The sequence below is a fragment of the Homalodisca vitripennis genome, chromosome X (assembly GCF_021130785.1).
Source record: "Homalodisca vitripennis isolate AUS2020 chromosome X, UT_GWSS_2.1, whole genome shotgun sequence".
Taxonomy (NCBI): domain Eukaryota; kingdom Metazoa; phylum Arthropoda; class Insecta; order Hemiptera; family Cicadellidae; genus Homalodisca; species Homalodisca vitripennis.
This window is the reverse complement of record NC_060215.1, coordinates 144953036-144968624: the sequence shown is the minus strand read 5'-3', so window position 1 is coordinate 144968624 and position 15589 is coordinate 144953036. Positions and strand designations below refer to the sequence as shown.

The window sequence follows — 15589 nt, the reverse complement described above, 5'->3', positions numbered from 1 at the left end:
TTTCATACCCAGTTTTCTGTCACATAAAGCCCCAAAGCTAGGAAAAATGTTGAATGGATGTGTTGTCAGAAATGGGTGATTGAAACGTAAAACAACGGGAAGTTATGAGGAAACTTCATTTAGCCCTCGTGTATTGTATAGATAAAGTGCGATGTGTATATAGTCAGTTAATTTTTTAAGTTGTTTAAAGTTTGACGTTATATCGATTTATATGTAAATTTATTCCTTTTTTATTAACACATATTAACGTCCCCCACTTTTTAAAAAATAAATATAAGTGTAAAAAACAACATGCAATCGTTACAGCTTTTATTAAATTTCTAAATTTCCTACAATGAACACCTTTTAAAACCCTACATTATACAATGGTTTAACAATTCAATTCTTTAAATATCACCAACTTTAACCGAACAGTATTCAAATTTACATCATTAGAAACCTACCCAAGATGAAAAACACTATCACCAAAATCTTTAACAAATGCTTTTGACACTTCCCACCCCGGAAATACCTTACTAGCTACCGTCTGTTATAGGAAATCGGCTCTCTGACAAGGTATGAGCTTATTCGAACTTGGTAACTCCGAAGATGAAGTTCCCTGGGGCGGATGGATCCTCCGAGGCGAAGTATTCTACCCACAGCTCCCCAAACTTTTCCCGTGTGATTTCTAAGGTCCCATTCTGCAAAACGACAGAGAAATCATAAGCTGGTACAATACAGAAGTGCCAAACTAGGTAAGGTCTTTTAGAGCAAAATGGCTCTTCTTCAAGGTACGATCCTTTCCAACCTGGTAACTTTGAAAATGAAGTTGTTTCGGGCGCGCGGTCAGGGCTCTTGAGGCAAAGTATTCTATCCACAGATCCGCCAAAACTTCTCCACTCTGGTGAATTAATTTTTTTCCTAGTTGGTATATTACAGATCAGAATGACTTACAGTAGTATGCAGAATTTTATTAATACTTCTTACTTGTGCCAATAGAAGAGCTGTTAACAAAATTAGTGACACACAACAGCAAATACGTCTAGTGTTGTTCGTTGTTTGAGAAATTAAATGGACAAACCAAACTTTCCAGGGTATTGCTCTAATAAATAAGTCGTATATTTCCTACGAGAGACCTATTATCGAAAATTAAATTTATACCCAAACACATACCACAGCGATGTGACAAGTTATGTGGATAGTAACTGGTTACACAAACAGTTTCTGATATTAAATGGAGAATCAATGGTTAAACGTTTTTCAGCTATAAACTTCTCCTTGAGAATAGAATATATAGTGTTATGTTAAGAAAAAGCTGTTAAGAAAGCTATTGACCATATAAAAATACACAACTGCAAATATAACGCATGTTAGAAATATATACTTAGAAACAAATATACTTATAAATAGTACCATCTCTCAAATTATGTGTCGCTCGGGGAAATACATGTAATTTAAATGACGTCTCCTATTGATTTACAACCTCAAATAAGGACGTAAAAATTGTGAGGTTCAATGTTGTGGTTAGGGAACTAAACCAAGATGTCTGCCTGTACAGTTGGATCATAAGGCAGTACGAAAATAAACTAAGTCAAATTCACAATGCTATTGGGAGTACTCGTGATCGTAGATAACTAACTTTTACTATTTGACAACTTTGGTAATACAAAATACTCACTGAAATCCTATTTCCAAGACTGGATCGGAAATTCATTTTCCTCTCCAGAACTTATAGTGAAACGGTCTGTAGCTTTATATCATCAGATTGATATTAAAACTTTTGCACTGAAACTAAAGTTAAAGATACCCATTTTTGTAACTAAGAATACTCGTATATGACAAAACAATAGATATTTTTCCACACATTTGATACAATATATCCAAAATTCGTGTGTTTTATAAGGTTTCAATATAATAAAATATGACAGAAAAGATTTTAAAAATAAGGCTTGACGAGAAAAGTAGTGTTTGTGTCACTTACACGAGAAAACTTGCGGAAGGCATCTCGGGCGTTCTGCTCGGGAACATTGTAACTGGAACATATCATTGCAAACTCCTCCTCGTCGATGGCGCCATCACCTGCAACGTTCAGTTCACTTAGTTACATCGAACAATTCAAGCGAAAGTACATCATACTAGTGTTCCACTCTGTCATCGTGATGTATAAATAACTAAGCACAATGGAAATAAAATTCACAGTTTGATTAAAAAAATTCTTCAATGTTATTTTACACAATTTAACCCATGGGAATTTGCGTGAGCCTGAGAAAGTTCATTATCGTAAGTACTAAATAGTTGGAATTCAGTTTAACCCATGGGGATATTTGTAACCCCGAGAACGCCTATTAACGTAGGTGTTAAATATTACTTAAACACAGTTTATCCATGGGGAGTTTTGTAGCCCCGAGAAACGCCTATTAACGTAGGCGTTAATATTACTTAACACAGTCTACCCCATGGGGTGGTTTGCAACCCCGAGAACGCCTATTAACGTAGGTGTTAATATTACTTAACACAGTTTATCCCATGGGGAGTTTTGTAGCCCCGAGAAACGCCTATTAACGTAGGCGTTAATATTACTTAACACAGTCTAACCCCATGGGGTGGTTTGCAACCCCGAGAACGCCTATTAACGTAGGTGTTAATATTACTTAACACAGTTTATCCCATGGGGAGTTTTGTAGCCCCGAGAACGCCTATTAACGTAGGCGTTAATATTACTTTAACACAGTCTAACCCCATGGGGTGGTTTGCAACCCCCGAGAACGCCTATTAACGTAGGCGTTAATATTACTTAACACTGTTTACCCCATGGGGTGTTTTGCAACCCGAGAACGCCTATTAACGTTAAAAAAAACAGTTAGAATGAATGTTGCTCAGTACTCTGTTACCTGTGAGGATTTACCTGAATACGTCAATTTCCATAGATCCTAAATAGGTAGAAGTAATTTCATATTTTCTTGGTGATTCATCTAGTAATCCGTTATAGTACTATGCCACAGTATACTACATAAAAATACCACAAGATCTACATATATCTTGTAATCCAATTCGATTGGTAAAAGTAAAACGATAAGCAAAAGTGTATGAAAGTAATAAACTCTATCCCCATGAGTACGAACCAGACATTTCTAGGTCAAGGAAACAACGGCGAGTTCGTTATTGTTTCCTGGGAGCTCTACGATCTACAACGATTTATTTAAATTTACCATTCTTGTAGTGATTTGTTAAAGGTAATTCTAAACAAGGGAAATAATTGTTTTGGGAAATAAGGACGCCAAAAATACTCTATTCCACTGCCCTTATTTTTGTGTGTGTGCAAACTTTGTTCTTCATACGAAGTACGAAGTTTAAAACACTACATATTCGATCTTATTAAAATTATTATCGATTGTCAATATGTGGTAAAAGCTTTACCAATAATGAATAAATCAATTTAATGCGTTAATAGAAAACAATAAAAAATTACAAACTCGAATAAAAGGAATGTCGCTATCTGCCATGCTATATATGATTATGGAACATTAAAGAAATGAGCTTAAAAAAGTAAAAATGAATGTAAGAAAATGATAAACCAAAATTTACCTGATGTGTCTTCAAGATCAAACATGAAGTCACGAAATTGTAGTTGCCAGTCAAGTACACTATTGGGGTTGCGCGAATATTCTTCCCACATTTTGCACCACTCCTCATTCGTCACCTAAGGAAAAACAGACAGAGTAACTTTTATAAATTGAAATTTGGATGTAAGTATGACTATAAAAAGATTAGGGGTTGCCCTTATTTGAGTAAAGTAATGAGGCACACCATGGATAAACAAACTAAAATTAAGAAATGTGTACTAAATAAGGAATATCGATTATACAACGATAAAGTAAAATACAATTAATCCAAAATTATTTGGCATATATCATTACGAATTACATTAAGATAATTTATCTTTGAAATATTGATGTAAGTAATTTTTCCAATGATGTGCTGTAGCCGGTACGGCGTTTATCGCGAGAACCGGATCAATTTCGAGCGTTTCTGATACTTTGTTGGGTGACCGGTGAGCGATCCTGTCTTAGCAAGCAGATGGAATACCCGCCCGTTAGTCACCTTTTTGCCGTGGGTTGTTAGAGAGGGCTTCTTAATCCTAACTTCAACTAGAAAATTAAGGCATTCTAAACTTTTACTTTTTGAAATTAAAAAAAATGTTTATTTTTTGTTTAGGTTTGTGTAAGACTAGAATAAGCGATGTTTTATTTACTGAAGTTGATAGGAGTGTGGCGGTATTTATAGGCCGATACCGTCCGATTCGATTTTGCCTCGAATCCCTTGCCACAAGCAGCTCACAGCCATATGAGGTGGGAATCGGTGCAGTTGGAGCTTCTCGCAGTGATAGGCACAAGGGTCAAAGCCGTTCAGCTCACCCTGTGCGCGCAATCCTGTGTGAGTAAGGTAGCTCTGTAGTCTATCTTGTCTTCGACGCAAAGCCAATGCCGGGTGACGTAACTCATTATCACCAACCCTCGATTTTACTAACCGTATAATTTTTGAACCATATTTACCATAGGAGTCATTAATCGATTACCTCTCGTGCATAGCCGGAGCCTGCCTAACGATTATAAAAATGAATGTTGCACCCTTTTCCTGGACACTACTGCTCGCAAACTGTACATTGATGGGTTTGTTCGAAAGAACTATGCACATGACCTACGCGGTAAAATAGCTATCCTATCGTGAACACTTAACATCCTTCCAAAGAAGGAAATGAGACAAAGTCTAAATGCCGTAGTAGATTGTTCGTCCACGATCGACCAGCTAACCTGGGGTGGACTCCGTCGGCTGAGGTACAGCCTTTGCTCACTCGTGGGTGGAAGTAACCTAACTTACCTTCGGTCTACCGAAACGTTTGCAGCTCTGGAGAAGGATACGTACCTGAGGCGAGGAACTTCTCGGTGGGAAATTCCCGTTCTCACCTGGTTTAAATTTGCTGCAATTTGTTCGTTTACAGGTGCGATTTGATCTACCGACAACCTTGTCTGGCGCGATTTGTGTAAAGCACTAGCATTAACCTACTCACTAGGGGCTTATATGTGAATTGCACGTTCACACATATTATTGTGGATGGACGTCCGGGCTCGATTTAACCCCGGATATTGTACGACTACCAGAGACCTACGCGGTGGTGGAACGTCACTTCAACTTCTCGTCCCGACCAAACTCTGATACTTTATAATAAATCAAATAAAGTCTAGCTATAAAGTAAAGCAAAGATTTTTCATTTTACCAAGACACTCTCTCTAACATCTAACCTGCGGACCAACGGCTTAGAGATGACTTCCGAACCATCACCAGTGGCCCGGGGCAGGCTGCTTGCAAGGACAGGATCGCTAAGCGGTCACTCATCCAAGCAGCAACCACGCTCCGACGTTGCTTGATCCGGTTATCTCGCGATAACCACCGAACCCGCTACACTGCGCGGGTACGCCATTGGCAATATGACAAAGTCACGTCACGGAGTTGGGAGAAAGCTCTCGAGACCATTCAAACTGTAACGACGCCTCTGTGGAGTGTTTAACCGCTAAAACGGACAAAAGTCAATTTTGAAACTTTTTGCTAATTCCTTACTCGGAAATGTTCTGACCACAGATAACTTCCCTATTAGCCAGGGTTCGCTTCATTTCAATGAAAACTTTTACGTTTAGTTTTCCTCGGTGAGCAGTTTCAGTATTTATCTTTTATGCTAAAGCCCAAACTCCAAACCACGGATGGACAAATCAAGCAACTAAACATTGTTTTGTTATGTTTAACTGTGAAACGACAATTTCAAAAACGGGAAAATTAATTCCTAATTTAATAAAGTTGTAACAATTCTCTTTTACGCCTAAACTTTATATTAAAAAGAGTTTCACTGTTAAAAACTCATTACAATTCTATATTTCATAAAACATACAACAGCCCCTTTTTAAAATTATAGTGCGCTTATACCCCCTACGGCAATTATTTTAAGATTAAATGAACACGTTTATTGATTATTCCATATTCGGCTAAATTTTACAATCTTTTTAAATTACATTACATGGAATCTGATATTTCTGAATATATAACTTTTAATATCTGAAACAACTGCTAATATCATACAAGTTAAAAAACATCGGTCACTTTTGTCCGGTGTAAGCGGTTAAATAATCCATTGTACGACGAGTAGCTTGGCCTTGAAACGAAGTGCCGAAGCAGCGCAAAGTGCCGAAGAGTTCAGTGAGCGGAGAATTTTAAACAAAATTCCGTTTAATAACAGTCATGGTCATAAAACTGAAAAGTTTTATATGGTTTCTTATTTTCATTTCCTTCTAAACTTAAAGAAATAATAAACAGAATGAGTAGTTTTCTACGATATAGCTTTCTACACTGTCTATTTATTTTAACATGAAAAATTTCCTTAACTTGCACGTTAAAAATATAATTTAAGTTCAACAACAGTGTTTTAATAGTATATACTACCTAGAATACCGCAAACAATAAAAATTACGTATAATCTTGTTTTAATAATACGTTATGCGTATTTAGACTTGTCTCAATGAAACAATTATGTTTTTCGTATAAATATAAGAAAGATTGGTATTTGTGAGGATGAAAAACCCAGGGATTAAATAAAACTTGTTATAAACTTTGATCTTGCTGCTTTAATACATTTTATGTGGATATTGTGTATTCTTTTAATAAACAGTTGGAGACTAAACTGTCTCTATTGATTTACATATTATTTTACAAACACTTTTAAGAAGTACGCCATTTGCAACATGTAATAATATGCACAGCAAAAATCATAAAATATTATAGTACTATAACAACTAAAACACACAGTACAGTAGTAACAAACTCAAACACACAAAAGTAAACTAAACAAAACACGTAGTAGTACATAATAATATTATAGAACATATGAGATAGGTCAGATTCCGTTATATGCCCCCAACGCTTAAACTTTTTTCAATTAACTTAGAACGTTATAAAACGATGTAAATTAGTAACAGAACTAACCTTCCATCAATCAACAAGCATTTCCAGATATTGCGGTCGGTATTGTTGTCGCTGTTATATTATCTTTCTCGAGAATCCCAATTAAGGCAGTCCGCGCGGCATGACGTGACTATTTAAGTTTTTTGCACGGTACATAACTGCCTTTCCATTACAATTCAATTTATATTTCTGATCAGCCCCTCTAGAATTTGATATTTTACTGATCGGTTCTATCTCGAGGGATGTTTTTCTTTCGTTGACATCAGTGCAGGCTTCGGCAGCACCTCAATGTATTTTGTAAAACAAATATTTTATATTCTCCTCCAAAAGGTTTCCCTACACCCTAATATAGAAAATTTGTTGCATAAATAATATTTAACACTCTTAACATTTTTGTTAGATAGCAAAATGTCGAATAACTTGCCATTTTTTTACTAAAAAGTAAGGCCCTACTCATTCTTGTACCGGATAAAATATTCTGCAAAAAAATAAAAACAATCTTCTCTTATAAATACAATTTTTAATCAAGAGGGAATAAAATTTGTATATAAACAAACAAAAACTCGTATCTAAAATTATTTTTCATAAAAGATGTATTTATATTATGAAACAATTTATTAATATTCTGTGTGAAGTTTGGTTTATTTTTTCGTTCAAGAAATTGTAAGAGATGAAGGTATTAAAGTTTTTAAACTTAAATGTTTCAGATTGTGACATACAGACAGACAGTAAGCTAGCAGAGAAGTATTTGGAAGTCAGTGGCCAGTTCAGTTAAACTTTGTCTTTCTATCTTATCAGTCCAGACAAAATACCTGTCTTACTGACCAGTTCTATCCTTTCCATCTATACTGAGACAAAGCTTTAGACAAATAACTCTGCATCTAGATTCTCTCCTGTTACGATATGTATGGAACTTGCTATAGGAATGAACGAATTGTGGGATTGTTGCTATGCCTTATATGTATCTAGATCAGAGTTATTATTGTACCAAAGAAAAATTTCATTAATATTGCACCCCCTCTCAGCAGACTACACCTTGTAACACCTCACATGAAAAGATGTTGCTGAAACTACGAAATTTGATAAAAAAAATATGACTATACGTTAGCTTGCTAAAATTTAAAGCTGCAAATTATTATTGTTTTGTAGACTGTCATTTTATAACTATTCATAGATTTTACGTGCTAAAAGATGAGGCATAGTTTGTTATGTTTCTACAATTTACTATAATTTCCGTAACGTTACTCCAATTTATACTTATTTTGTTCAAAGTTTTTGTCTTTCTAACTGCTTTAAAAAAACGGGTCATGCCAAAAAGTTAAAATTACTTCAAATTTTATGTGGAATGGAAAATATTGTTTAAACATAAAAATTCTACACTGTTATATCATATAAATGAAACAAATTAAATCCAAAACAAAAAATGTTGGTTACTGTTATTGATACTGATAATTAAAATTTTTGTCAGAGTAGGACGTTATTATCAAAACTATATTTTTAGGGTCAGAAAACAGAATTTAAAACTGTTATAAATTCATTGGTTTTGGTTCTAAAGTAGAGACATTGTTAGAGAAAGACAATAATCCTTCCATATATTTACTAACAAAAATGTAAAACTGTAAGTGTTATACATATACCTGTTGATCATTGTCAGCATCGGCCTTTGCCTGTAAACCAATCCACACATTATTGAGTACGGTCTTAGTTTTTCTCGTATTGTGGATCGCCCTTCTTCCATCCCCGCACCTTGCAGATGTTTCTGGAACATTTTCAACATTATGGTTAAGCTCAGAGGAACGGTGATAAGACAATTGGGAATTATATAAAAAATGCGTATTTGTTTGATTAAAGTTTGTTTTTAAATGATGGAAGGGGATGTTAAGGAGACAGAACTTTTCATCGTATAGTGTTACATGGATTCAGTAACACAACGTTTCGAGATCTGCAATCTGATCTCTTCCTCAGATGGATAACTAACCTGACACGTAAATAACAATCTAGGTTACAATAAACAAATTATACCAGAGCGTTGTGACACGCATGTCAGAACCACAACAAGCAATTTGTATTTGTACTCTGTGTATCCTACTTCTGAAAGATGCTTCTTAATAAAAAAAAACACTAATCATTAAGAACGAACTAAATAATGCAGGTCACAATAGGTCTGAACTGACCAACTAATTACTGAAAACTGATCAAAGGTCATTAATAAATGGCAATCGTCATGGCAGAAATAAAAATGAAACAGCATTGGGCCTATTTATTCAAATTATTGGTTTAATCACGCAAAATCATACCGTGGCTCTACATTAGTTCCCTTCTTAGTTTTATTTTTCAAAACTTGCAACTAAAGCGGCCTAATTTCGAACGATGACTGACTGATTGTTTGATTAGCTAATTTAATGTATGACTTTTTGCTTAATTTCATTTCCTAACAGGTCTAGTTTTATCCAAGAAAATAAAATTATCAAATGTTTTCAAGTATTAAGGCACAACTCAATTTGTATAAAAATAAAACTATGGCGAACAAATAAGCACTGCAAGTATTTCGTAACATCTCAACTCATGTTACCTGATAACCTTTCAGTAGACAATAATTGAATGGGATGTAAAAATTATATAGACTATTAATACAATGAGTTTTCCTTATAATAACATATATTACCTCATCACTTTCTCCCATTGCTGCAACTTATTAATAAATGATTAGTAAAATCAATAAACGTTCACTCTGTCTTTGTAAGGTCTACATGAAGAAAACTGTGAGGGTCTCTCTCTCTCTCTCTCTCTCTCTCTCTCTCTCTCTCTCTCTCTCTCTCTCTCTCTCTCTCTCTCTCTCTCTCTTCACGGCTGACTACGATACCCCATATTTTTTGCTTTTAATAATAATGGAAAAGGCTATATCTTGGAATGGAGAAATTATAATGATAAAGTACCAATAACATAAGTATTATAATTATACCGTGGGCACCCTACACAATCCTGATTATCTCACCTTGTCTTAGGACATATAGATCCGGAACTAAATACCTACTTGTCAAAGCACTAATGCGGTGGCAAAAACCACATTTATTTACTCGGATGAATTCAATGTGAAACATCCCATATTCAATCCCAGTTATGCTCTCTAAAAGTTAGGTGGACAACTCAAGCGTCAGTTTCTATGGTAACGAATAATATTAGGACCTCGAACTTTGTGCGACGGAAGCCGAATACATTAACGTTCAGTATTGCAGGGGAGAACTGTTAAATACGTTTACAACTTTTGTTTTACTGCACAAAGCCGGTTTATTACGTACTTCTAATTACGAAACTTTACGCTACAGAAAACGTCTTACCTCACAGCGTCTACACTACGAGAACAGGTATTTCGTTACAGAGTTTTTAAAACATTTTTCTTGGCAAGCACTTACAATTCAAGAATGATCAATTACAGTGGGAATGCTCAGTTACAGAATGCTTAGGCAACAAAATATCTCACAGCTTTTGTGGTTCTTTTACAGTTAGATTGAGAAGTTATCCCGTTATTGCATCGCATATTTTACCGATCCACACGATTCAGTTTTAATTTTTTACATCACTTCTTTAATCAGCACCTATAGCCATTTGGTATCTATATGACTAGTTTATATATATATATATATATATATATATATATATATATATATATATATATAGGAGCAACCTGGTTTATCACATAATAGTTTTCACTATGCTATTACATTTAGCTTATACACAAACATTTAAATAGTAAAATTAGGTTAAAACATAATAATAACTATTACTGACTACTGGAAATACTACAAAAGTTGATCTCAGGTTTTTCCCAATCCAAATTTATATTTTTCTACGAGAAAGTAGAAAAACGATGTCTTAAAGAATGATACACCGGTGAATTTACTTTACATTATGGTTAGTAACTTTATTAAATTCATTATTAGACCTAGAAAAAATTCATAGGATTGTTGTCATGCCTAGAAGGCAATTCATGTTCTCTTATCATTAGTTTCTATGATAATACATTTCATTTTAATCCCGGTAGGTTTTAGACGAGTTTGGATCATTTATTTTATAAAAAGTTCGTTATCTATTTCTGGTATTACTTTGATTTTTTGGGTGAAATTACATATTTGTGAGTCACTTAGAATATATATAAGTACCTTATATACTAATATAAAAAGTTATGTTAATTGACGCTATCGATTTCCAGTATTAACAGTTTTTTAGATTGTTTTAATTTTCAGAAAAATTTTAATTTAAGTTCAACTATAATAGACGGAGGTTAAGGGTTAAAACCAATAATACTCAGCACCACAACTGTCTAATTAATTTTCCGTTCTCTTTAGTAAAAACCTTCCCAAGTAATGGGACTTCCTTATTTAGTGAGAATGTGTTTAACAGATTGAATGAACACCTTTAAACAACTTTCGTAGAAAACTATGTTCATGCAAACATATGAACTGCTTTAAACATAAAATTTAAGTATAACGTTTATTTCATGGTAGTTGAATGAACAAGTTTTAACTTCTACTTATACATAACAGTTTAATAGACGACAATGGCTATTGACTCCACCTGTGAAAACACACAGAATTAGAAAACAATCTACTAATATTACTACGAAATAGGGGTGATTCATACCTTACTTAAAATGTACAAAACTGATTGCTTTCAAACTATTAAAATGAAATCTTCATTTTATTAAATCGAACCTAATTTTTTCCTTGTTCCTTGTCCGCAGTTTTCCTTGTTAAAATCTTGCATAATATGCATTACGAGGCAATAGTAGTTTTAAATAAGAAAAAGTTAACATGTAAAATTTAGCTTAAATAAAACATTTTAAAAAAAAGGACTATTTTTTCATTAAGCTCTTTGTTTCACTAAGTTTTTTGTCATGACATATTGGATTAAATGTAACATTTTATTATAAGATTCACAATAATTATAACTTTATATTTATACGTCAAAAATACGTGATAAAATATTAAACTGTTCGAATAGCAACTTTTTCTTATATAAATTACACAATGCGTGGGTGTATTTATACGTTTTTACAAGTACTCGTTTCTAATTATGCAAGGCGAGACGTTTTTTCTTCACTTTTTACCTTTCATTCACCTATCCACCATTGCTTTTGAGGAATTTCCACTTTATTTTAATATAGTTTTTAACGTAAATAGATAATTTCAGACAGTTTCGATTTAGCTTATGTTTGTGTAGAAGTTATTCATAACTTCTTAACTATTTTACAATGGTAATCTCGTCGCTTCGAATAAATTTTGTTTTAATTTTATTCGTTATTAAAGTGAAAAGAGTGTTAAAAATAATTAAAAACCCATTTTTCATACGTTTTATTGTTTAGGTAACTTATTATTCACATACTATACAAAATACATAAGAAAATAGTTTGTATGTTTTTGTGATATTGCATTTTACATATATACTATCCCAGCAACTTTTGAACTACCGCAGGTAAATGATATGAGGACGGTTAGTTAAATAGTGATAATATTACTTATGATCATTATTTATGCAGTCGACAAAGATTCACTATGTGAATTGCATTGTCCACATACTATAACCCTCGGTATAAATACTGAGTAACATATAATTTATAATAATAACAATGTAGAGTCAATTGTCATTCAGTTTTATCTCAAATGTATTTAGGACAACAAATATGAATACAACTTTTTCGACAGTGTGTTCATTTTAGTTTAAAGGATTAAAAAATCCTATGTATCTTTAACTCTAAATACAGATTTACATTTATATTTGATAAAATAAATTTGTTCCAGTAAGGAAACATCCAAGATGGCAGTAAACATCCTAGCTATGTAAAAAAGTTTTAAAACATTTTTCAGTAGTTTGTAAAAGGAAGGCGTAAAAAACTCGCTTATATAATAGGTATGAAAGCAAAACTGTTGATTTTCGTTCGAAATAAATTTTAGTTCGAATTAGACATAATAAATTGATAATAAATTTTAATTTTTCATTTGGTGACAGGAGTGGAGTTAGAGATTAAAGTCATTCATTGTCAATAAATTTAATAACTTGTCATAAGTCGGTGCCCCAAGAAGTACTTAAATATTAATTTTCATTTAAATTACTTCATTCATATACAATATTGAACTTTTTCCTTTTGATAAGGAAGAAGGAGTGTTAATAACATTTTATAGAAGGTCGTATTTAGCATTTCAAACACAATATAAAGCTGATTTTTTCGAATTAGGATGTATTTAATTTTTTCCCTCCTAGAGAGGGTTTTGGGTTTTATGCAAACATTGTAAAAAAAAAGAACGAAATTAACATGTTTTTAACATGTTTTAAAAGGTCAATATTGAGTTAATTTAGATTATTCATAGTTCACTGATAAGTAAAATTTAAGACGAATCCTTTAATTTTCTAGAAACTCTAGTAATAATGTTCGCAATCGGAATTAAACAAAATTAATACAATTTTTATTCATTTGAATGAGATGAGATTTTTACATATTTTTTATATATTTTTAACAATTTCTGCAATGAAAGGCAGGATTTGTGAAGAGCTTTCGTAAACAATATAATTACTAGGTCCTACACTGGTCGGGAGGGTACTCGAAGACAGAGCAAAGCTCTCAATCTTCAACTGAGCACGCTGTAACACAGTGACAGCTGAAATCTGCTGTCTTACTGTGTCTGAAGTGACAAAACATTTTTATTTTATTTTACATGCTCCAAAACAGGTAACAACCCAATTACATTGCGGCAGTTCTCTTATTACAATACAATATATTGTGGGTTAAAGTCCCCAACCACATGCAACAAGCAATACATTTTAAAAGCAATAATAATTGAAACTACTACTTAATAATAATTATTCCTACACCTTAATTTTAAGGAATACACACGCATATATATCCTTTATGTAAATAGATACAACTCACTCAAATAATATATAAATACAACAACAAATAAATAACAACAATAAGTAAATAACAACAATAAATAAATGGCCAGAATAAAAAATAACAATAACAATATATAAACAACAACAATATGTGTGTATAACATGCATTTGGGATTCACAAATAAATTAATTGTACTTTAGTTAATAATCAACAAACAAGCAACATATTTTAAGTTGTACATTTCAACATGCAGAAAAAAAGCAAAACAATATGTTGTGTAATATATCTATTCTAGAAATTTAACAATTCTATAAATAAATTAATAAATAACAATGTTATACATAATCATTAATATCTCAGTTTAAGAAGCATTAGACACTTGTTTTTAAAAGTAGAATCCGTTTTCGAAAAATATATCTATATCACCTCCACCTGAAAGCATCATATTATGTGATCTCACCATCCGGAGCAGAGGCGAACACGCGTGCGCCACCGTCCGCACGTGTGGCAGCTCAAACAGTAGCCTGCCTCTACTGTTAAAGCTAGGGACCCTAAAACTTATAAACCCCCAGACCCTCAGCGCTGTCCACCCATGTTCACTAGGCGCCGCAATCTGAGTTAAAATATACTCCTCAGAGTTAAAAATGGATTGTACGAATACAAAAATAAATCAACCCTTCCTATTTTTTTATGGTAGCAGTACCACCACTGAGCTTCGGCTACCTTAGAAAACTAAATTTGAGCAAAGGAGGAGATACTCCGGCGAGTGAAGCTGTTTCGGCGTTGTTTCGTCTCTTCAGACACAGTCAGACAGCAGATTTCAGCTGTCACCGTGTTACAACGTTCTCAGTTACAGATTGAGAGCTTTGCTATCTCTTCCCAGCCAGTAAGGTAAAGCGAGGAGAGATTGCGCGGTAGGAGAGATTGCGCCCTCTTTGTTCCAGCTGGTTGGAGTTGGGTGCGCGCGCAGCGTCCCTCAGTGCCTCGATCCGCTTCATTAGTTGAGTGTTCTGTCAAAAGTTCAAGACGCTAAGTCTGTTTATTAGTGATATATATTAAACCTACAACTTTCATTTCAAAGGTAAGTGGCTGAATTTTGTCTGCAGGATGCATGAAATTTAATCAGTACGATGCTACGATACATTATTCGGTATTTACCATTTTTTCTAGAGAGGTAATGACATAGGCAAACTGTACAGATAGTGGTTGGTCAAATCTCGCTTCGGCCATCTTAGTTTAAGCCTGCGCAATCTCTCCTACCGATTTAGGACAGTACGCGCATTTCATGTTGAGGAGAGATTGCGCATTTATTCCATTTAATGTAATGGTAGGAGACATTGCGCATGGATTTCATAATTAATATTAACTATTTGTGAATCTACATATTCGTTAGAAATTCATTAAATGTATATTATGAATCTTTATTTATTTTATTAATATGAATTGCATATTACCATTAATAAAACAACTTAAAAAAAAAAATTAAAACATATTATTTACCAAGATGACTATTATTTATTTATTTTTTACAGGCTAACATGCCTAACGTGTACAAGAGGAAAACAAACAAAGGATCCTGGACAGAAGATGATCTATCATCAGCTGTATCAGCAATAAAGAATGGATCATTATCAATAAGAGCAGCAAGCAAGAGGTTTAAAATACCAGAGTCTACATTAAGACATCGAATGAAGAAGAATGATTTTGCAAAAC

At 33.4% G+C, this 15589-nt stretch overlaps 1 protein-coding gene across 1 annotated transcript; it reads right to left on the bottom strand.

Annotated features, from left to right (window-relative positions):
- Positions 1–429: 429 nt before the first annotated feature.
- Positions 430–8743, bottom strand: LOC124368616 (calexcitin-2-like). Its single transcript, XM_046825855.1, has 4 exons — positions 8625–8743; positions 3565–3679; positions 1961–2058; positions 430–680 (listed from the first exon to the last, which is right to left on the bottom strand). The coding sequence occupies exons 2-4, from the start codon at positions 3653–3655 to the stop codon at positions 564–566; spliced, it is 306 nt and encodes a 101-aa protein (XP_046681811.1). The 5' UTR covers positions 3656–3679; positions 8625–8743; the 3' UTR covers positions 430–563.
- Between the last annotated feature and the right edge of the window lie 6846 nt (positions 8744–15589).